Here is a 19,826-nt window from a genome sequence, read left to right as displayed (position 1 = left end):
TATTTGTGAGATGTGTTTCTGGTAGGCAGCAAATAAATGGGTTTTGTTTTTGACCCATTCAGCCAGTTTGTTCTTTTTTAACTGGAAAGTTGAAGTCATTTACATTCAAGGTGACTATTGATAAGTAACGTGGCCCTGCCATTTTTCCATTAATATTCCTAATGTTTACTTTGGATTTCCTTTGTATTTGGAGATTTTCTGCCTTCACCTTCTTTCATAGTGTTGACCCTGTTTCTGTGTTTAGCATATCCTTAATCATCTTTTGTAGGCTGGGTGGGTAGCTACAAATTCTTTCAATTTCTGTTTGTTATGGAAGGTCTTTATTTCACCTTTATTCATAAATAAGCGCTTTGCAGGGTACTGTATTCTGGGTTGGCAGTTTTTTTCTCTTAGTATGTGGAATATATCTCACTATTCTCTCCTAGCCTGTAGGGCTTCTGATGAGAAGTCTGCTGTGAGTCTAATTGAAGTTCCTCTGAAAGTAATCTGGTCTTTCTCTCGTGCACATTTTAGAACGTTTTCTTTGTTTTACTGTGAGGAGTTTTACGACAATGTGTCTTGGTAAAGATCTTTGCTAGTCATATCTCTTGGGAGTTCTATGTGTTTCCTGTACTTGGATATCCCTTTCTTTCTCCAACTTAGGGAAGTTTTCTGTTATTTCATTGGAAAGGCCTTCTAATCCTTTCTCTTTCCACTCCTTCAGGGACTCAGGAGTCCGTATGTTGGGTCATTTGATAGTATCCTATAGATCTCAACAGTGATTTTTAGTTTTCTAACTTCTTCTTATTTTTGCTCTGACTGTAAAATTTCTAGAGATTTGTTTTCTAGCTCAGATATTCTTTCTTCTGCCTCACCAACTCTGTTGTTAAGACTTTCCACTACATTTTTATTTGATCGATTGAATTCTTCATTTCTGATATTTCATTTTGATTTCTCTAAGATCTCAATTTCCTAGAAAAATTTTCATATCGTACATAGTTTTCTTTAGTTTGTGAATTTGCTTCTGATTGCTTCTGAGTATTCCAATGAATAGTTTCTTGAAATCCATTTCTGGCACTTCTTCAATCTTTTCATCTTTACCTTCTAATATTGAAATGTTGTAGTGTTCCTTTGGGGGACTCATAGTGTCTTCCTTATTCTTATTTCTTGAATTATTTCCTTTATTTTTGGCATTTATAGACTTTTTTGTCTGTTGGCTTTTATCTGTGTTTCTGTGGTTTAGTTGGATGCCTACACTTCAGTGAGTACCAAGAAGTGCATGCTGGGTGTGGCCAGGGTGCTTTGTTCAGTATTCCAGTGTGGGGCAAGTATCCGGGGTAAGATCTCCATTGGGCATGGTAGCTCTCCTCTGGTTAATGAGATGGAGAGGAATGGTCACCTCTGTTGGTGCAACCAGCCCTTCTCACAGGTGATGGATGCCCTGGTGTTAGTCCCCGTTGTGCTCAGCACTCATCCACACTGCTTAATGAACTGTACTTTAGATCTCTGGAGTCTTTCCTATGAGCACAGTTCCCCTGTTATGAGCGGCTATGGGTGACCTGGGAGCTCAGAATGTGGAGAAGCACTCTGATTGCCCAGGACCTAACCATACTCTGCCGCCTCTTATACAGTCACTGTTTTCTCAGGCTCTCCAGGTCATGGATTGTCAGTAGGGCCACTCCTCCCCACTAGCCAGTCCTTTGTATAAGGAAACGAATGTGTTCCCAGAGCAGCTGTGCATGGTCCTCCCAACCAGCTTCAGTGTCACTGGTAGGGAAGTGGGCAGTTTTCTCTGTTTTGGTCTGTGGTTTGTGAGCATGTAAAGGACCCTCCCACTGCAGCCCTGCTCACTTTTCAATGGTGCGGGATCGGTAGGGAGAGTCCTGCAGGCAGGGCTTCCCTTCGGTAGAGACAGCTCCTCCTCCCCTCCCATTGCCAAGCAACTGGCTCCATGCGACTGACAAGAAGGGGAAAGGAATTCTTAATTGTTAATTGGGTCGGGGAGACCCCTGTTATTGCTGGACTCCTGCAGGGGAGGTGGGGTGGCAGCTATCTGTGTCAAAAAAAAAAAAAAAATGATGTGAGCCCCCCCCCCCCGACTGGCTGTCGGTCTCTGCTGTGGCAGGGAGGGGGGAGGAGGGAGAGATGCCTCAACTATTTTTTTTTTCTTTTGTTCCCCACCTCTGCTGTTTTCACGTGGAACATTAAAAGCAGTTCACCAAGCTCTCCCTCCAAGTGTATCAGCAGTGCCATGGGCCCATGGAGTCCCCTCTCAACTGGTTTGCCAGGGCAGGTGTCTGCTTCCCCGGATCCAAGCTTTTGTTGTTTTTTGTTGTTTTCTGTTCTTTCAGTGTGGCTCTGGACCATTTCTATTGCTTTCACTGGGTCTCCAGCAGTGGTTCTCCTGCAGCTTTGTCTGAGTGTACTTTCTCCCCCTTTTTAAATGTTAATTTCTCCCCATGTAAGCCAGACTGTCCTTTCACTATTGTGCCATCTTCCCTCTTAGGGAGTTTTTTTGTTTTTTTTGGTTTTTTGTTTGTTTTTGTTTTTGTTTTGTTTGTTTGTTTTTTTGACGGGCAGAGTGGACAATGAGAGAGAGAGAGACAGAGAGAAAGGTCTTCCTTTGCCATTGGTTCACCCTCCAATGGCCACCGCAGCTGGCGTGCTGCGGCCCGCACACTATGCTGATCCGATGGCAGGAGCCAGGTACTTCTCCTGGTCTCCCATGGGGTGCAGGGCCCAGGCACTTGGGCCATCCTCCACTGCACTCCCTGGCCACAGCAGAGAGCTGGCCTGGAAGAGGGGCAACCGGGACAGAATCCGGTGCCCCGACTGGGACTAGAACCCGGTGTGCCAGCGCTGCAAGGCAGAGGATTAGCCTAGTGAGCCACAGCGCTGGCCGAGTTTTGTTTTTTTTTTTTTTTTTTAAGATATACTTATTTATTTGAATGACAGAGTTCAAGATCTTCCATCCACTGGTTCACTACCCAAATGGTCACATAATCCAGAGCTGGGCCAATCTAAAGCCAGGAGCCAAGAGCTTCTTCTGGGTCTCCCATGTGGATACAGGCTCCCAAGTACATAGACCATCTTCCATTGCTTTCCCAGGCACATTAAAGGGAGCTGGATTGGAAGTGGAACATCCAGGACTTAAACTTGTGCCCATATGGGATGCTAGCGCTGCAGGCAACAGCTTTACTAGCTATACCATAGCTCTGGACCCTGGGAAGGTTTTTCTTGTATTATTATCTATTGGTGGTTCTCCTCAAGAATAGACAGTGGTAGAGGCAGAGAGACCTGTCTCCTGTCCAACAAACCGCCCACAGGGAAGAAAGAATGCTGGCATACAATCCCAGGATCTCCGGTAAGGGCAGAATCTCTAGTGCTTGGAGCCATGAAACTTTCTTAGAACAAATGGGACAAATACTTTTATTGTAAAAGTGGGCATGAGTATTGAGACTGTTCAGTTGACTAGCCAAAAAGCATACCTTAAACTGATAACCATAGTTGCAGACATTCTTGAGTGGAATAATCTCCAAACCAAACACTTTAATAAAGTGGAGGACCAGAAAATGGGCAAACCCTGGCTTTTATGCTTCCTATTTAGGGGATGTGAAATTCAGTAGGCTAAGAATAGTATAAAATTTTGTGTAAAATCTCATTAGATGGCATCACATTTTAGGAGACTAGAGTGTAAGGTCTTTAGGGAATGCTCTATGATATAATTGTATGCTGCTTGTAATGATGCTATATGTACACTAAAAACGCTTCCTGGGGGTGCAGCTCTGCATCACCAGCTGCCTGCTCACTCAAGTCCCATACAAATTAGTTAATTACCTGCTGGGGGAACAGACTTTGAAAACAAAGTGAAAACCATAAAATAACAGTTGTAATCCTTATGTTGCAGTCTCTCATTGGTTATATTGTTTTGAAAGACAAATAGACAAATTCCTGCAATGTCAGAGAATTCTAAGACTGTGGTGGTGTGTTTTGGTTTTGGTTTTGTTTCTGAGAGCATAGACTTTAAAAACTGTATGTAAATTGAAAGCTATTCACTCAAATACTTGGTAGAAAAATATATGGTTTAAAAGTACTATAAAATGTAAATAACTCAAGGTGGCATTGGCCGTTCCTGGCTTAACACTTTAATAAAAGGGATCTTGGAGCTTTAACAGAGGAAAATTATAGGCAGGTCCTGTAGGCAGGATATCATCTTATTTCTGAAGACACTGAGGTTGGGAGGGGATGAGGAATGTACAAACACTTGTAAATGAAAGAGAACTTAATCATGGCCAGTTCCATGATCTTCATTTTGGAAATCAAAGTGCTGACATCAGGTTAAATCTGTATTAGGCACAGGCTTAGTGTGGCTTTTAAATTGGAGCTCCTAGAAACAGCTTTACCCGTCTTAAACTGTTAAATATGGCTGGTGGTGACTTGTGGCCTCACAGTGTCCATGATTTGTTGATACTATGTAGGAACCAAGGATTGGTCTTTTCTGTCAAAGAGATTTATTTGTTGACTCATTTATTTGAAATTGAGAGTTACCAAGAGAATGAGATACACACACACACACACACACACACAGAGAGAGAGAGAGAGAGAGAGAGAGAGAGAGAGAGAGAGAGATTTTACATTCACTGGTTCGCTCCCCCAGTGGCTACAGCAGCTCTGGCTGGGCCAGGCTGAAGCCAGGAGCCAGAAAAATGATTCAGGTCTCCCGTGTGAGTGCAGGGACCTAAGCAGTGGATCATCTTCTGCTTTCCCAGGTTCATTAGCTGGGAACTAAATCAAGTGAAGCAGCCCCAGACTTGAACTGGTGCACATATGGAATGCTGGCATCACAGGAGGTGGCTTAACCTGTGCCACAACACTAGCCCCAAGGAGTGGTCTTCAAGCTGATCATAAATTGTATTACCAAGAAACTTGGTGTATTACGAAACTGGATTGGAAGCTCTTGAAGAGCAATGCCTTGTTTTGTGTTTCTTTGTTCTTAATATCAAGCACTGCAGTTTCCAAAAATATAATACTTAAATATTTGCTGATCTAAAACATTTTAGTTGCAAAAATTTTCCTTAATATTTTCACTAGCAGCAAGAACAGTGTAAGGTGAAGCACCTGTGTTTTGATAGACTGCTTGGATTTAAGCCTGACCCAGCCAAATGTAGCACATAGGCAGGTGACCTAAGATCTCTGTGTCTTAAATTTCCGTGGCAATAGTCTCTATCTTATAGGGTAGTTGTGTAGGGATTACATGAGTTAATATATGCAAAATGCTTGGAGCAGTGTCAGGCACAGAGAAAGTACTCTGTGACTATTAGCTATTACTACTTAGCACGTAGAAAAAGTTGTCTTTAATCATCCTCAAGATATGTTCAGGAATAGGCATGAATGTCACTGTTGATCACAGTTAAGTGATTCTAATTAATTAGAATGATTATTATAGAAGTCACAAATTCTTGTAGTTTGGGACATTTCTTTGTTCAGAGCTATATTTATAGAACTCTTAGCTCCCTTTATTGCCTCTTTTTATACTGTAATACCCATGTTTTTGTAACAAATAGTGGATTATCTATTTTGGTCACTGTTGTATAGAGCCAAATTTCAATCTGTCCACAGCTCTTACAAATTATTGTGAGGGGCCCTGGGTTTTCTTCCTTTGGCCCTGCCCAGGCATGGATAAAGATCAACCTTCCCCTCCTGTCCCCCACTCTGCTGGGCTATATACATTTTCTTCCATGTACATTAGCAGCCCTCCCACAATTCAACCCTGATGTCATAGTCACTTCTCCCCTAGAGACTTGGGGCTTTTCTTCTTCTCACCATGTATAATCCTGGTTAAAGCCCATCTTCACTTAAATAAGGGAAATCCACATTTCTACATTCATATTCATCCATCCAACCAGCATGTTGACTGGTAGGTTCTTTGCCTTGAATTGTTATTCCACGATTGATCCATGACTGATTGATATCAGTATGTATCCTCATTCTGGTTTTATTCCCACAGTTTATTCCTCCAGATCTCTGCGTCTGCAATTTCGTGTTGGAACAGTCCCTCTCTGTCCGAGCCCTGCAGGAAATGCTTGCCAACACAGGTGAAAATGGTGGCGAAGGGGTGAGTACCTACATTATGTCCTAGTTTGGGATTGGGACACACCACAGTTTATGAGCACATCCTACATTTCATTCTTCCAGTTTGGAACTGGAAAGCCTTGGGGCCCTTCAGGTGCTTGTTATGGGGAGAGGTAATCTTTCTCACTGAGTTTAGATGATTCTTACTCAGCAGTCATAACTCTGCTTCCTCTGGATTAGCCAGATTCCATCAGAAGAGAGCAGAGACCACCACTAATGCTGTGTGAGCCAGGCATAAGACACTGACCCTGCTCCCTTCTCCTACCCTACAATCCATGAGGGAATATGGAGAGACTGAGAGGGCTTTAGATTGAAGATACCTGTTCAGCAGGTTCTTTTTCCTTGTTAAAATCTGAGTCCCATAGGAGCACATCCACGTTACAGCATTTCAGAGGGGATTTCCTACAGAATTCCGAGACTTTCACATGTGCCCATAACTCTGTGGTTTCCCTGAGATGAGCAAATACAGAACCGTCTTAGATTTCTGTTTTCAGGGAAGTAGTCCCTGAGCACTTCACTGAGAAGCAATGATTCACATCAGGAGGTCTCCTGGGAAAGACTTTGGCCAAATATTGCAGAATACCTTGATCCTCTCCTCCCCTAATGATGGACATTGATTTATATTCATTTATCATCAAATACTTTAATTCTGTTGCTGGAATATATCCAGTCCAGTTGCTTCTCTCCATCTTTGGCACTTCCCAGCACCCTGTTAGATGACCATCCTCTATCTTCTGGGTTACTGCAATAGCCTGCTACCTGCTTTGATTTCTTCTGTAATTCATCCTTCCATTTTTGTTTCAATAGTCGTCATAATGTTATTTCTAAAGGTTAGACACAATTATCACATTTTTATGTTTTGATATCCTTTATCTTTTTATGACCTTGAATTAAATTCCAAATTCCTTGGCATGAGATAAAGCCTTTCAGGATTTGCTGAGCCCTGTTGGCTTTTTCTTCCCCATCTATCATTGCATCTCACCAACTTCTCAATGTTCCAGGTATGTGCTGAATTCTTCTCACTGCCACAAACATGCCAATTCTCTGTGCTCCTCATCCTGAGTCTCATCTATTTCTTCCACATGGAATAATTTCTTCCTCTCTCTTGCTATGTAATCCCTACTTACCCTTCAAGTAGTCCCCGTTCTAGATATTTCATAAGCTGAGCAGCTTCATTGGCCCCACAAATCTACTTATTAAGATTTATCTGTTTGAAAGGTAAAATGTTAGGGGGAAGGAAGAATAATCTTCTACCCACTGGTTCACTCCCCAAAAAGCTACAACACCCCAGGCTGGACCAGGCCAAAGCCAGGGGCCAGGAACTCCATCTGGGTCTCCCACATGAGTAGTAGGTCTCCCAGGTGGCCACACTGGACCATCAATTGCTGCTTTTCCAGGCATATTAGTAGGAAGCTAGATTGGAAGCAGAGAGCTGGGTTGCGAATTGTCACTCCAGTATGGGATGCCAGTGTGGCAAATGGGAACTTAACCCACATCATCATAATGCCAGCCATCCACAAGTCTATCAGTTGAACAGAATTGGTACTACTTTTATAGTTCTTATCGCTCTATACCATAATAAAAATGTATTTTCCTTTTACTATACTGGACAATAATGCACCATGTGTGCTTCAGAACTATTTGCAATTACCTAGTAGCATGGTTTATTTTTACTTGACATGAATGAATGCATACATAATACAGAAGTGTTTCATTGGTGGTAGAAAAAACAATAAAAGTCAAGAAAATCAATATTAACATTGTGTTCATCTTCCAGCTCTTAATAGGATCTAGGTGAGTCTTCTAATCTCTTGGGGATACTGTGTTATGACCTATAAAATGAGGATGTTTAATTAGGTCTCTAGGATCCTTAACACCAAATGTTCGTGATGTTTCACTCTTTTGGTTTATAACAAAATGCTTTAGTCAGCCATCTGAGAATAGCTTTTGTTTGTCCCTGAAAGCAATTAACACAGGTGAGATATTTATACCTTTAATGTTCACCTCAATCTGGGTTCGTCTCTTTGCATTGTCTTCAGCACTTCATGGGTTCTGCATATCCTCCAACGTTTCCAGTTCAAGGTGACAATTTTTTTAGTTGCTTGCCCTTTTCTCAAGGCTCATAATATGCAGAAATATTTGCTGAAGAGGACCTAGTTGATTTTAAATATCACCCCATTCAGAGTTCAACAAGATCCAGTAGACTTTGCTTAGTTATGGCCCCAGCATGAAAATTGGGAACACATATAGGCTATGTTACCTCAGAATTGTCTCTTGGGGATTCTTTTAACTTCTTTGTTCAAAAGGTGTTTTTTGAAGGACCTCTTTTTCTTTATCATTTAGCTTGAATGGTACATGGGTCCTGTAGTTGAGAAAGTAAATTCAAAAGTTCTAGTTCTCTTTTGTTACCAAGAACTAGAATAATAATCTTAACTTAGCTTGTTATAAAGAGAAATAAGTAATAATTCACTTTCCAATAAGTGTGGGAAGACCAACTTAATGAAAATTAACCCTTAGGTTTTATTCACGTTTTCTAAAACTATCTGAATTGGCAGCCACTTTATAAAAGAAATTTATTCAATATAGTTGCATATTTCAGGGACCACCTGTAATTTGTAATATTTAGAAACATGCTTTAAATCTTATTTGGGGAGATGTGGTATCTTTGAGAACTTGAGTTTAAAATAAATGATGCATGGCATTTTATTAAATATTCATTGGGTAATAGTCATTGTATTAGGTCAGATTCTGAAGTTTCCCATGAGTCATGTTGCCTTTTTGTGCTGTTTTACCAAAGAGAGATCTGATAGTTATTTGCAATCTTGACATATTTATTATTGTTGTTGTTACTATTATTATTCCCTGGGGAGTGAAGGAAGGGCCTTGAGAAGAGAGATGGTGCACATATAGGATATTACTGTTATGTTATTGACAGTGGCCTCACAAAATAGTTCTTGAGACAGCAGCTTCAGACTCTAGAACCTTCTCATTTTATCTGAGCTCTCAGTCTTTAATGTAAGAAATAATATTTTTGCACTTTCTTGAGTCTGATTGTTTTGCTTTTCTGAAGTGATTACTGTGCACATTTACTGTTAGTGCTTAATTTGATTTTAGAAGATAATGTTCAATGGGGAAGATTAAGAAAAAGAAAAAAGAAAGAGGGAAGTGAGTTAATATGACAGACCCTGATGATCCTCCGAGAGCCTGGGGATGTGTGAGTGGGACGATGCCTCCTTTGCATGCCGTTCCACTCTGTTTGGAAATAGCCATTCACTGCTTTTAAATAGAGATTGCTTTCATTAATGATCATGACTGCCACCAACCCAGATGCTTTGAAGAGTATAATTTTTTCCTTTTAGTCATAAATTAGTCCTTGTGTGGTGTGTCTGTTTACTGCTATGGAGCAACTGGACAGTTTAAAAAATGACTTCAGTTGTTTGTTCCTTCATGTGATGAGTGTACTGAATTCTTTTTGCAAGGATTTATAATTCTGCACCAATTTCTCTTGCTAACAAAGAAAAACAAAGGTGCCTAGCCAAATTTAACAGCAGAGTTTTTTATTACTGAAATGTCCTTAGCTCAGCCAGCGGCATGTGGGAGCCAGTTTTATGCTGAAAAGGAGAATAAATGATGAGAAAGACCCGGGGACAGAGGACGTTTGGTGCCTCTCAGAGCCTGTCTTTGCTTAGCTATTCCTTGGATCATTTTACCTCTGATATAATCCTATCTAATTCTTTTCTGGGGGGAAATTACCAAGGGATAGAAGCTTGGCACTGAGGCCAATTTTATGGCTGAGTTTGAAGTGAAATCCCCACATACAAATATTAAAGTGATCACATTCTCAGTTGCTTGGACCTATAATGTATAGAATGTCCACCAACATCCAGCGGGCAGCAGGATCAAATGAAATGTTACCATCTCCCTTGAAACCCTCAAGCCCCATAATCTTGTAGAAATGACTAAATTTAGAGTAAGCAGAATTTATAGTGAGAAAATCTCAGTCTTTAGACTCAGTCAGGTGTGTTTTCAATCCAGTTTATGTTGGACCAGGTGACCTCTGGGGAAAATTACTCTCTGTCTTCAAAATAAGATGGGGTGAGAATAAATGAGATCAGGGCCTATAGCTGCCTGGAGATATGGAAATGCGTACCTGCTGTCTTAATCCTGGCCCGCTTCCTACTCTCTCAGAATCTTCAGGAATATTCAGATGGCCCCCAAGGAAGGAGAGGCCCATGCTGCATCTTCAGATGTGTGTTAAATCTGGGGCTAGGTAGCTGTAGCTGGGCTTTAATGTGAACCAGTGTAATGCTTCTGGAGACGAAAGGCCTTGATTACCACAGTTACCGGCTGCATTCCTTCCCATGAGGACTCTGGTTTACCCGAAAAGTCCACTTCATCAACTTCAGACCAGATAAAATATGCATGTATCAATGGTTGCCACATTGATATTAGACTTTATACACATCTGGAACACTTGAGATTAAAGTCCAAGTTTTCCAGTATGCTAATTTATAATCAGTCTTTTAATTTGATTGGGAAATATGACCTTGAAAGGTATTGATTGGGACATCAGTATCTTGATTGGGATATGTGACCTGGAAAGATTATTTCTGGAGAGATGTTTTGTTCATCACAGATGTCCTCACTCAGAGTTCCTTCTTTTTTTTTAACTTTTATTTAATGAATATAAAGTACAGCTTATGGATTACAATGGCTTCCCCCCATAACTTCCCTCCCACCCGCAACCCTCCCCTTTCCTTTCCCTCTCCCTCCCCCCTTCCATTCACATCAAGATTTATTTTCTTTTTTCTTTCTTTTTTTTTTTTTTTTTGACAGGAAGAGTGGACAGTGAGAGAGAGACAGAGAGAAAGGTCTTCCTTTGCCGGTGCCTTGGTTCACCCTCCAATGGCCGCCATGGCCGACGCTGCGGCCAGCGCACCGCGCTGATCCGTAAGCCAGGAGCCAGGTGCTTCTCCTGGTCTCCCATGCGGGTGCAGGGCCCAAGCACTTGGGGCATCCTCCACTGCACTCCCGGGCCAAAGCAGAGAGCTGGCCTGGAAGAGGGGCAAGTGGGACAGAATCCGGCGCCCCGACCGGGACTAGAACCCAGTGTGCCGGTGCCGCAAGGCAGAGGATTAGCCTAGTGAGCCGCGGCGCCGGCTGATTCATTTTCAATTCTCAGAGTTCCTTCTTTGTCTGCTGGTCCTAGTGCTGTGGTAGCTTCATCCTCCTTTCCTTTGCCCTTGTCCTTATTTTTACTTATTTTATTTTTACTTTTTTTAGATTACAGATTTTTTAAAGATTTATTTATTTGAAAGTCAGAGTTACAGAGAGAGAGTAGAGGCAGAGAGAGAGAGGTCTTCCATCCGATGGTTCAATCCCCAATTGGCCGCAAGGGCCGGAACTGCGCCGATCTGAAGCAGGAGCCAGGAGCTTCTTCTGGGTCCCCCACGCAGGTGCAGGGACCCAAGGACTTGGGCCATCTTCTACTGCTTTCCCAGGCCACAGCAGAGAGCTGGATCAGAAGAGGAGCAGCCAGGACTAGAATCAGTGCCCATATGGGATGCCGGCGCTTCAGGCCAGGGCGTTAACCCACTGCCACAGCGCCGGCACTGAGATTACAGATTTTTTAATTAAAGGCTTAATAGTCCCACTAAAAAGTTCAACAAATAAAGACCATAGTTCAGCTGGAAAATAGGCAAAAGCTATAAATAATCAAATGAAAAGATGTTCAACTTCACTCATAAGGTAAATTTTAAAACAATCTCAAAATCATTAAAACTATAGTAGTATATAATTCCTATCAATTTACTTGACACAGATTTAAAACAAAAACAAAGATGGTATATTTGCAACAAAAGGGATGCACATGGACATTTCTTTTTCTTTTAATTTTATCTTCCACACATAAGGGAGAACATGTCATAACTGTCTTTCTGTGTCTGGTTTATCTTCCTCAACATAACATCCTTCAGTTCCAACAGTTTTGCTGCAAATGGTAGAATTTTTACAGCTGAATAATATTCGTGTGTGTGTGTGCCACATTTTCTTTATTCATTCTTCTGTTGATGGACACCTTGATTGATTCTGTAGTTTGGCAATTGTGAACAGTGCTGCTATAAGCATGATAGAGCAGGTATCTCTGATAAAAAAGAATATCCATGTCTTTTGCTTAAATATACAGTGTTGGGAATACTAGATGATACCCCATTCCTACTTTTTAAGAAATTGCCAAACTGTTTTCCACAGTGGCTGCACTAATTTACATTCCCATCAATAGTGTATAGGCATTCCCCTTTTTCCACATCCTTGCCAGCATTTGTTGCTGTCTTTTAGAAAATAGATGTTCTTACAAGGGTGAGGTGATACCTCATTGTGGTTTTCATTTGCGTTTCCCTGATGCCTGGTGACATGGAGCATTTTTTTTATATATTTCTTTTGTGAACCATCTGCTCCTGTCTTTTGCCCATTTCTTAACTGGATTGTCTGTTTCTTGGTTGCCGAGTTCTTTGAGTTGCTGATAAATTCTGAATATTAAACTTTGTCAGATAAGTAGATTGCAGATAATTTCTCCCATTCTGTCACATGTTTCTTCACTCTGTTGATTGGTTCCTTTGCCATGCAGAAACTCCTGAGTTTGATATAATCCCACTTGTCTAGTTGTGTGATTGTTGCCTGTGCTTTTGGCCTTGTCTTTAGAATACAGAATACTGCACACACCATGTTGTATGGTGTATTTGTTGAGTGTTACAACTCCCTGAAGAAGACATACCTTCGGAGGAGCTGTGGATTGTCCCCTGGTGTCACATGAACCTGTAAACAGCCAATGAAGCATGAACATACATTATGCTATCTTCATATAACGATTCTTAAAGTAAATGTCATGAGATAGTTTACAGTAATTTCTTACCTTGCAGCCAAGCTCAGGACATTCATCCATTTTACAAAGTCAAGGAAATTTAGTGATGGAAAGGTAGCAACATCATTAAAAAAGAACCTACTCCAGATACATCTACTCCAACAATGCTTCATGTTGAACAAATCAAAATAGATACTGCTGAGGGGAATTCAAAGGCCCTCGTTTAAAGTGTGAACTTTAGCTCTGCCCAGATCTAGAGATCTTGTGTGAACTCACATAGGATAAAGGTGCTTGTCTCTTTCTTCCTGGCCCCCAGATTCCCACAAACATTTTCATATTGTAGAAGAGAAGGGGTATTGTCATAATCCAGATTTAGTGTCTTAGTCTGAGATTTTCATCTTTTCTTTGTAACTGTCAGGAAAAATCCAGAATGAGACTAATTCAGGTATGTGTGTGGGGAGAGAGCAAGACTGACAGAGAAGCTACATAGCTAACTCTTCATCAACCTCACCCTTAATTACAGTTTTAAACAACTTAATATTTTTAAAGAGAAGTAAACCATGTAATGAGTCCTAACAGTAGACATTAATAACCCATTTAGAATAGTCAATAAGATTTCCTTTGGAGAAAAAGGAGAAGTCACCTGTGCTCATATTGTGGCATAAGCCCCATGATTCGGCCACATATACATCCAGGTCCTATAGCCAGGGTGGCTATGGTGGGGAGCAGGGCCCATCTCCCATAACATGGCAGGGCCCGTCGCCCAGGAGACAAATAAGTACTGAGACTATGGACAAATAAGTACTGAAACTACCGAGACTAGACTAAACTACTGGAACTGCTAAGACTAACTCTATGCATCTGATCTCCCACCATATGGCCCTGAGAGGGAGTAAACAACTTCCACACAGCTGCCTCACCAATTCGACTAACAAGCTGCAGGAGCTGATCCTGCCCCTGATTGGAGGAGAGCAGCGTGCTCAGCATGTGGGGAGAAAACGCCAGCAGAGTTGGGATTGGTGGAAGAGGACTATAAAGGAGGAGACAACATGCAGGAAGAACATCTGAGGAACCCCTGAGAGAGCTGGGCAGCGGTGTGCCGCTCCTCCGCAGGGGGGGGTGGGGCGGCAGCTAATCCGGGGAGGACCGGGGAAAGAGACAACAGCAAATCCATTGCCGCTCCTCCACGAGCCTGCGGAGAGCAACAGCTATGACATACCAAAATAACCAGCTTACTGGTTAAAAGTCTGAACTTTGTACTGGTTGGTAAAAGCCACTTCCGGAAGCTCTCCAAGAACTTCCTTGGTACCCTCACTCAGGATTTCTAGCCCTCAGTACCAGATCCTTTTGGGCAGCAACCCTTGGAGATTCCCCTTGTCTACCATCCAGTTGGTAACAGCAGGATACTTTGTCGTTAAATTCTTAGTTTGCTTGACCTGACCCTGTTGTTTCTTTGGAAAAGGATAAAAATAACGTTCTGGTCTTAGATGCTACCCTTTCCTTTTTTAGCCTGGGTCTGGTTACCCTCACCTCCTGCAAAAATATTTTTGTGTTCACTAAATAATAAGTCTATATTGCTCCTAGATGAAAGCTTGTCAAAACCTTCTCCTTAAACTCTGCCTTGAATTTCAAGCTCACTTTAGGGATTTACTCATGGGAGACAGCCCATTTTGGTGACAAATCTAGACGTCGAAAAGTTTAAGGTTTGGACCTCACTTCGCCACCAATTGGGAATTTGATGCCAGGCAAATGTCTTAATGCCTGTGTGCTTTGATTTCACCATCTCTAAATGAAAGCATCGCTTAGATGCCAAAGTCCTTTCCCTGTTCTGTGGTGGTTGTGATGGACCCAGTCAGCATGGAAAAGTGTCATCACCTCGCATCCCATCTTCTACTGTGTCTTGCTGTCTACGTCACTGGATGTTAGCCTGTTTGGATTAGCCATTATACTTGAGACCTGAGCTCCCATACATTTAAGTATAATTAATATATGTGTTTATTTTCTTTCTGCTTTGGCGTGGATCTGAGAATTTCCCAACGTCCATCCAGGACCACAACTCTAAAGCACTAAGTGTTCACTGTATAATTTTAACTTTGTAATGAGATCTGATTCTTCTATATGTTTTCTTTTAGAGAAATATGGGATTTAATCTTTGCTTTTGATAGGATTTCTGTACTCAGAGAACTAGCTCTTGTTCTGAGAAATAAAATACTTCGTCAATGAGAAGCCTCCAGTGTGGGGTTTTAATGTTGTGGTTTGTCACAGACCAAATTGCCATTAAATATATTTCTGTCCTGTTTGTCCTTTCCTTTTTGCTTTCGTACTATTCATTCTCAAGTTGCACTATGATTTTAGGATTTATTTAGACATAATAGGTCTTAATATTCCTTGATAAGTTTGTATTTACAAAGATGTGTATGAAGTCACTTCTTCATGGGACTGACCTTTTGATAACATGGTTTTCAGTTAAAAATAAGAACTTCATGAAAAGAAAGAACCTTATTTGGTTAAAAAAGTGTGATTGATTGATTGCAGTTTTTTCAAGAAAAGGAAATTCCAAGTATGCTGATGTAGATAACAACCATTTTCCTTGGGAGGGTTTTATAGTATGAGTATAACTATAATTCTGGAAAAAGTATTGCAAAAACTGAATTTAGACCACAAAACATTACTTGTAATTCTTTGATGATATCAGCATGGGGCTGGATAAAGCAAATAAAAACAAAGTTTTAGCCACTGAAGACTTTTAGCTAAGATAAAAATGTTCACATGGCAGGAAATCCACACCCTGTATTCTCATTGCACTTCTGCTCTTTAGTAAACACCAGTGGAATCTCAAGTAAATTGAAAGCCTTCAGCAAGACCTGAGCACACTGAAATACCATTTGCTGTTTTGTGTAGGGTTTTGCTAGCTCTGTGACCTCTCGGAATGGGTGTGTTATTCACTCCTTCCATGCACTTGTAGATGTGTGTGTGGATGGACAGGTGACTCTATCTGTATCTGTAACAAGCTGTGCCTTTCACTTGTGAGTGTGCAGAACACATTCCACTCTTTGTGTCTCTGCAATTTAAAACCAAAACCCACTTGGTCACCACACACTCCCTTCTCGTGCAGAGGTGGCTGCACACTTACAGAGTTGTTGCTGGTCAGCTTGTTGAACCACTGCTCTACAATTAGAACGGCTTGCCCAGGGACTCATTTCCACCACAACCCCCAACCAAGGCATTGAAATTGCTTCCAAACTTTCACGTTTTTTCCTCTGAGTATGCTATAGGTGGTCTGTGGCTGTTGGCTTCAGCTTGGTAAGAGGATAGAGCGTGCAGCCTTGTCTATCTCAAAGCTTGAGGCTTTTTCCAGTGCTACTCTGCAGCTCCAGCTCTGCTCTGCTCTGCCATTAGGCTGGAATTCATAACAAAAATGGAAAAAAGCTAGTTCAACATTTTCCTTCCTCATGCAATATCCTCAAAGTGAACCAGCCGAAGAGCAAATGTTCATTTCCACCCTGAAGAATAACCATTAAGGTTAACTAGCTTTTAACATTTCTTCATGTCCCAGTTGAAGCATTTTCAAGTGAAAGAACCCACAGAATGAATTTTTAAAGCTCCAGACTCTTAGATCCCCTACTCTCTGAATATCATACTTGGCATTAGTGTAATTGCTTTTTCTTTGGTGAAATTGGCTTATTCTGGAGTTGGCACCTCACGTTTTAGACCAGGATGCCAGAACGATCCTGGTGTTACTTTGTAAATGTGATAGCATTTAGCTTTGCTGATGGTGCATACACTCTGGAGTTGTTTTCATTCTCTCTGTGGACATCAGTATGCCCTGTTAGAATAGCAGTGTCAGGACAACTTTAGTCATCTTAGCAAGCCAGAGCTTTTCCGCATTGCTGGGCTAAATATTTTTGTATATTTTAATTGCAAAAATTTTAAATATCTTTATTAAAGTTTCTTAGAGTGTTGACCAGGGATTAGGATGCCTAAGCTTTCTCCAGCACATAGTATGTAGATGAATGGCAGTCTCTTTCAGGGAATGGTTTTGATGAGCGATTTCGCTGAAATGTTTATTTGAAGAACAGAAACATAGATGGGTTATAAAAATGAGTTTTGTCTTAATTTTTAGAAACTTTAATTCTAAGCTGTAAGATATTTGAATTTAGGTGACATCTTTTGTTTTAATACATCTGTTTCCTTTTTTTATTAATTTATTTGAAAATTGGAGTTACCCAGAGAAGGAGAGGCAGAGAAAGAGAGGTCTTATATCTACTGGTTCAATCCCCAGTTGGCTTCATTGGTGACAGCTGCACTGATCCAAAGCCAGGAGCTTCTTCTGGGTCTCCAACAAGGGTGCTGGGGCCCAAGGACTTGGGCCATCCTCCAGTGCTTTCCCAGGCCAAGGCAGAGAGCTGGATTGAAAGTGGTGCAGCCGGGACTAGAATGGGTGCCCATGTGGGATCCTGGCACTACAGGTGGCGGCCTTTACCAACTATGCCACAGCGCCGGCCCCTGCTTCCTTTTTAAAAGTATCATACTACACCCCCATAGATATGTAAAATTTTTACAAGTTAATCAAACATTTTGAAAATGAAAAATAAATATAAGATGAAAGTATTTGGGGATGTTACTATAGTAAAAGAAAATAAAGCACATTTGGAATTCAAGAGACTGAGAGAATAGAATAGAAACCCCTCAGATTATTTACTAGCCTTTTTTTTTTTTTTGATCATGTAATATACTTTTTTTTTTTTTTTGACAGGCAGAGTGGACAGTGAAAGAGAGAGACAGAGAGAAAGGTCTTCCTCTTTGCCATTGGTTCACCCTCCAATGGCCACCGCGGCCGGCGCGCTGCGGTCGGCGCACCGCGCTAATCCGATGGCAGGAGCCAGGTACTTCTCCTGGTCTCCCATGGGGTGCAGGGCCAAAGTACTTGGGGCATCCTCCACTGCACTCCCTGACCACAGCAGAGAGCTGGCCTGGAAGAGGGGCAACCGGGACAGAATCTGGTGCCCCGACCGGGACTAGAACCCGGTGTGCCAGCGCCGCAAGGCGGAGGATTAGCCTAGTGAGCCGCAGCGCCAGCCGTAATATACTTTTAATAGCTACCAGTTTAAATTATATATTCATAGGGAGAATTAAGTGAACTAGAGAACTCCAACTTATGTTTTTTGAAAGTCTAATAAAAACAACCAAGCTGGATTTCTGGTAAAGAAAGGTTAACTTAGTGCCAGAGAACACTGGCACCAGCTGGCACTTTAATGCAATCACAACTCCAACCCTATGAGAACTGCTCTCTAGTTTGAGAATGCAGGGCCTGAAATGATGAAGTGGAATCTGAGGAAAGAAAGCAGGAACAATAGCAAGCCATCCATTAAGAGATCCACTGAGAGAAAAATGATCCCTGCCCTGCAGAGGGCTGGACGGCACCTGAAAAGCAAGAGGAAAGCAGAAGGCAGAACGTTCTGTTTCTACCTGGCATCGCCTCCTGTGGCTAATACTAGGGCTGATGCCAAAGTAGCAGGTGGATGAGGGGCTGAGTCTTGTTTCCGTGTCCAGAGCTGTTTCTCTGGTGGGAGAGAGGGAAGAGTCAGGTTGAAGTAGAGCTGGCCAACCTGGAAAACGTACAGCCTTTCTCTGGGTCTTAGCCCATCTGCAAAATGCAGCCCGTAGACATCTATCCCAGGATGAGTATGTCTCTCAAGTCATCACAAAAGCAAGGAAAACTATTAGGTTAACCTTATAAGTGGAGAGGTCTGCCTTAAAAAAAAAAGAAAAGAAAAGAAAAAACTATGATTATGTCCTTTTTAGTGCTTTTATATTTTAATAGTTATAAAGTTGATTTTTGCTGGAAATTGTAGTGATTTGTACAGGTGACAGTGCCTTTTCTTAATGTCCTTATTTATCAGTTTTGTTCCTGTTGAAATGCTGAAATTGGACTGGTTCTTGGGCTAGTGAAACTCGTGAGATCTCTTATTGTGTACAGCTCACAGATTCCGTATTCTAAGTAGTTTTGGCCAAACACCAGACACGTGTTTTGGTTCAAAGACTGTTGCTTCACACATTGTTTTCTTGGTGAAACTTGGAATGGTTGTGGTTCTTCACGTTTCTTTGTGGTTAACTATAGGTTGTGCCTCTGTGACGAAAGGGGAAAAGCACTTTGAGATTGTAGTCACTAGTTGCGCATCTTTTGTTTTTGTTATTGAGAGAAGCATGCGTTGGCACCAACACGTTAACAGTTAACAAGACCCTCCTGCTGCCATCTCATTGGTGACTTGCAGCTGGGGACGAGGTGCCCCCTCATCCCATTTCTCTGTTGTTCAGCTTTGATAAGGTGGGAAGCAGCAGGCAGGAGACCTGGGGTGTTGTTCCAAAAGAGCACACTGAGTGCTCTTGCAGGATGAAGAAGCCAGCACACTAGGCTGCTTCTGAGGAACAGCCTTGGGCTGTAGAAGTTGTTCACCCTTCGCTGTTTCCCCTGGGCCTGCCTTCAAGTGGGAATGGAACTGGAGATTGTGTTGGTAGAACCCTTCCTGAAAATACTTGCTTTCATGTCTTTGATGAGGTGTTGGAATGGAAAGTTGAATGTGTATGTTTTTATACCATGTATATGCTGTGTGTTTTTTTCCCTAAAGTTATGACTTAGTTTTAAGAATGTTTAGAATTACTCCTACACTACAAAAATCTCCAGATTTTATTTCTTTCAGTAGGCAGAGATAATTGAATTGCAATTACCAAGGCATCTTTAGTCAAGCAGAGAGCTATGGTGCTGATTCTGTAAAACTCGAAGTGTCGTTCTGTATTTCCTGCTCAGAACACAGCCCGGGGGATAAGACATTGCCCCAGTGGTCTGTAGACTGTT

At 41.7% G+C, this 19,826-nt stretch overlaps 1 protein-coding gene across 7 annotated transcripts in view; it reads left to right on the top strand.

Annotated features, from left to right (window-relative positions):
* RYR3 (ryanodine receptor 3) overlaps positions 1-19,826 on the top strand; it is a 598,353-nt gene that overhangs the window by 213,084 nt on the left and 365,443 nt on the right. For all 7 annotated transcript variants that reach the window (XM_070053266.1, XM_070053265.1, XM_070053267.1 and 4 more), the window contains 1 exon segment: positions 5,987-6,094. In XM_070053266.1, the coding sequence (XP_069909367.1) occupies positions 5,987-6,094 (108 nt within the window).

The sequence above is a fragment of the Oryctolagus cuniculus genome, chromosome 12, assembly GCF_964237555.1.
Source record: "Oryctolagus cuniculus chromosome 12, mOryCun1.1, whole genome shotgun sequence".
Lineage (NCBI taxonomy): Eukaryota > Metazoa > Chordata > Mammalia > Lagomorpha > Leporidae > Oryctolagus > Oryctolagus cuniculus.
Note: the sequence above shows the minus strand (reverse complement) of the source record. Positions and strands in the feature narration are given on the sequence as shown.